The sequence below is a fragment of the Dama dama genome, chromosome 29 (genome assembly GCF_033118175.1).
Source record: "Dama dama isolate Ldn47 chromosome 29, ASM3311817v1, whole genome shotgun sequence".
NCBI lineage: Eukaryota > Metazoa > Chordata > Mammalia > Artiodactyla > Cervidae > Dama > Dama dama.
Genome location: NC_083709.1, coordinates 31,835,569 through 31,837,663, shown reverse-complemented (window position 1 = coordinate 31,837,663; position 2,095 = coordinate 31,835,569). Strand labels below are relative to the sequence as shown.

The window sequence follows — 2,095 nt, the reverse complement described above, 5'->3', positions numbered from 1 at the left end:
AGTAAACAAGCCCTCCACAGAGAGGAGATTCTTGTCCACAGGATGTGGTGGGCCTGTCCTCAGGGAGGGAGTCCAGCAGGTGAGGAAGGGACTCACTCACTCCAGAGGACAGGCTGTGGCTCCATGTGATCTCTCCCTTGTGAGTGAGGTGCTGCTGGGGAAATACAATTATCTTCAAATTAGAATCTCCTCACCCATGTTCCCTGAGAAGAACTAGGATTCTGGTGGGTGTATTGGCCCAGTCTGTGGAGGACCACAGGTGTCCAATAAGAAAATGGTGGGAAGAAAGGGTAATGTCTGTAATAGACCTGCGCTCGTGGTTCCCTGAAGGGCAGGGATCTGCAGGAACATGTTCCAGAAGGAAGAGAAATATGGGAGGAGTTCAAGGACTGATAATAATCAGCTTCTTCTCTAAGTCAAACACTAAGGAAAACTCATCCTTTGTTTCCAAGAGCTTAACTGCCAGAGTGATCTGGTAAATTCCTTACAAATAGGGAAACAAACAAATAGGGCTGACAGAGCCTGGCTTCCTATGGAAACTAAGAGAGAAAAATGGAGCCTTAAGAGCAAGCCAACAATGTGTTCATGGATGAGAGGACAGCAACACTTATGAATGAGAGATAAAGGGCAATAACCTGTGTAATTACACATGTCCATCAATACAAACTTAAGACAAAGACCTTTCCGATTTGATTGAGTAATATTCATTTGGATGGGCACTTCTGAAGTCACTAGGAAAAGGCAAAATTAACAGCCTAGAAGGAAGAAATTTACTTTGACTGTATTGAAAATACAAAACAGAAAACCAAAAACGGAAGTAAAAGTGTATAGAAATATTAGAAAATGAAAACTACTGTGTTCCCTATTTAATGGCCTTGCTTAGAAAGCATGGCATCAGAGAACCTACCTCAAGGTTCAGCAGACGCTGTCTCCGCCAGCCCAGCAGCAGCCTCATCTTCCCCATGGCCCTCGTGCTCTCTCTACTGATGGCCCTGGTGCTGGTCAGCTATGGCCCTGGAGGGTCCCTGGGCTGTGACCTGTCTCTGAACCACGTGCTGGCTGCCACTGAGAAGACCCTCACTCTCCTGCACCAAATGAGGAGGCTCTCCCCTCGCTTCGGTCTGCAGGACAGAAAAGACTTTGCTTTTCCCCAGTAGATGGTGGAGGGCAGCCAGCTGCAGGAGGCCCAGGCCATCTCTGTGGTCCACAAGATGCTCCAGCAGAGCTTCAACCTCTTCGACACTGCCTTCTCTGCTGCCTGGGACACCACCCTCCTGAAGCAGCTCCACACTGGACTGCTTGAGCAGCTGGCTGACCTGGATGACTGTTGGCAGCAGGTGACGGGAGAGGAAGACTCTGCCCTGGGAAGGACAGACCCCACACAGCCCGTGACATCGTACTTCCAGGGAATCCATGTCTACCTGAATGAGAAGGAATACAGCGACTGTGCCTGGGAAATCGTCAGAATGGATATAAGGAGAGCCTTCTCTCTCTTCATCAACCAGCTTGCAAGATAGGATAAGAATGTAAGATGGAGACCTGAACTCACCTTGAAATGACTCACTGACTAACATGCCACGTCACCCTTGTATACTCACCTGGGGTCATTTCAGAAGACTCTGAATTCTGCTTCAGCCACCAAATTTATTGAATTAACTCAGCCAATACTTGTCAGCGGTAATAAGCAAGTAGATATCAAAGTATTCAAGTGCAGGGTATCAATTCATAAGTGATGACTGCCCTGATGTTATTTATTTATTCTTTATTTAGTTCAAGTAATATTTTATCTCATCATATTTATATTTTCATATAAAAGATGTGTATGTTTACATCGTATTAAAATTTAAAAAATATATTTCCCCCTTTCATTAAAATTGTTATTTGCTTTTTTATTAAATAGTTATCAAGATAAATTTCTTGAGTTTTCAATTTGAAAACCTAAATCCTTATGTTGTCTACATACACCTATCAGAAAATAATATTTGTTCACTTTATACGGTGGAACAGTTGTAACATTTTCTAGGAAATGTTTGTCAAAAGGTGGAATTCTGAGAATTTTCTGTGGGTGTGGTTGTTAGGACTCTTTTTTCCTTCA

At 44.0% G+C, this 2,095-nt stretch overlaps 1 protein-coding gene across 1 annotated transcript; it reads left to right on the top strand.

Annotated features, from left to right (window-relative positions):
* The first annotated feature begins 1,157 nt into the window (after positions 1–1,157).
* Positions 1,158–1,517, top strand: LOC133048741 (interferon omega-1-like). The gene has a single exon (XM_061132514.1). It carries the CDS (start codon positions 1,158–1,160, stop codon positions 1,515–1,517), a length of 360 nt encoding a protein of 119 aa, XP_060988497.1.
* Positions 1,518–2,095: the final 578 nt, after the last annotated feature.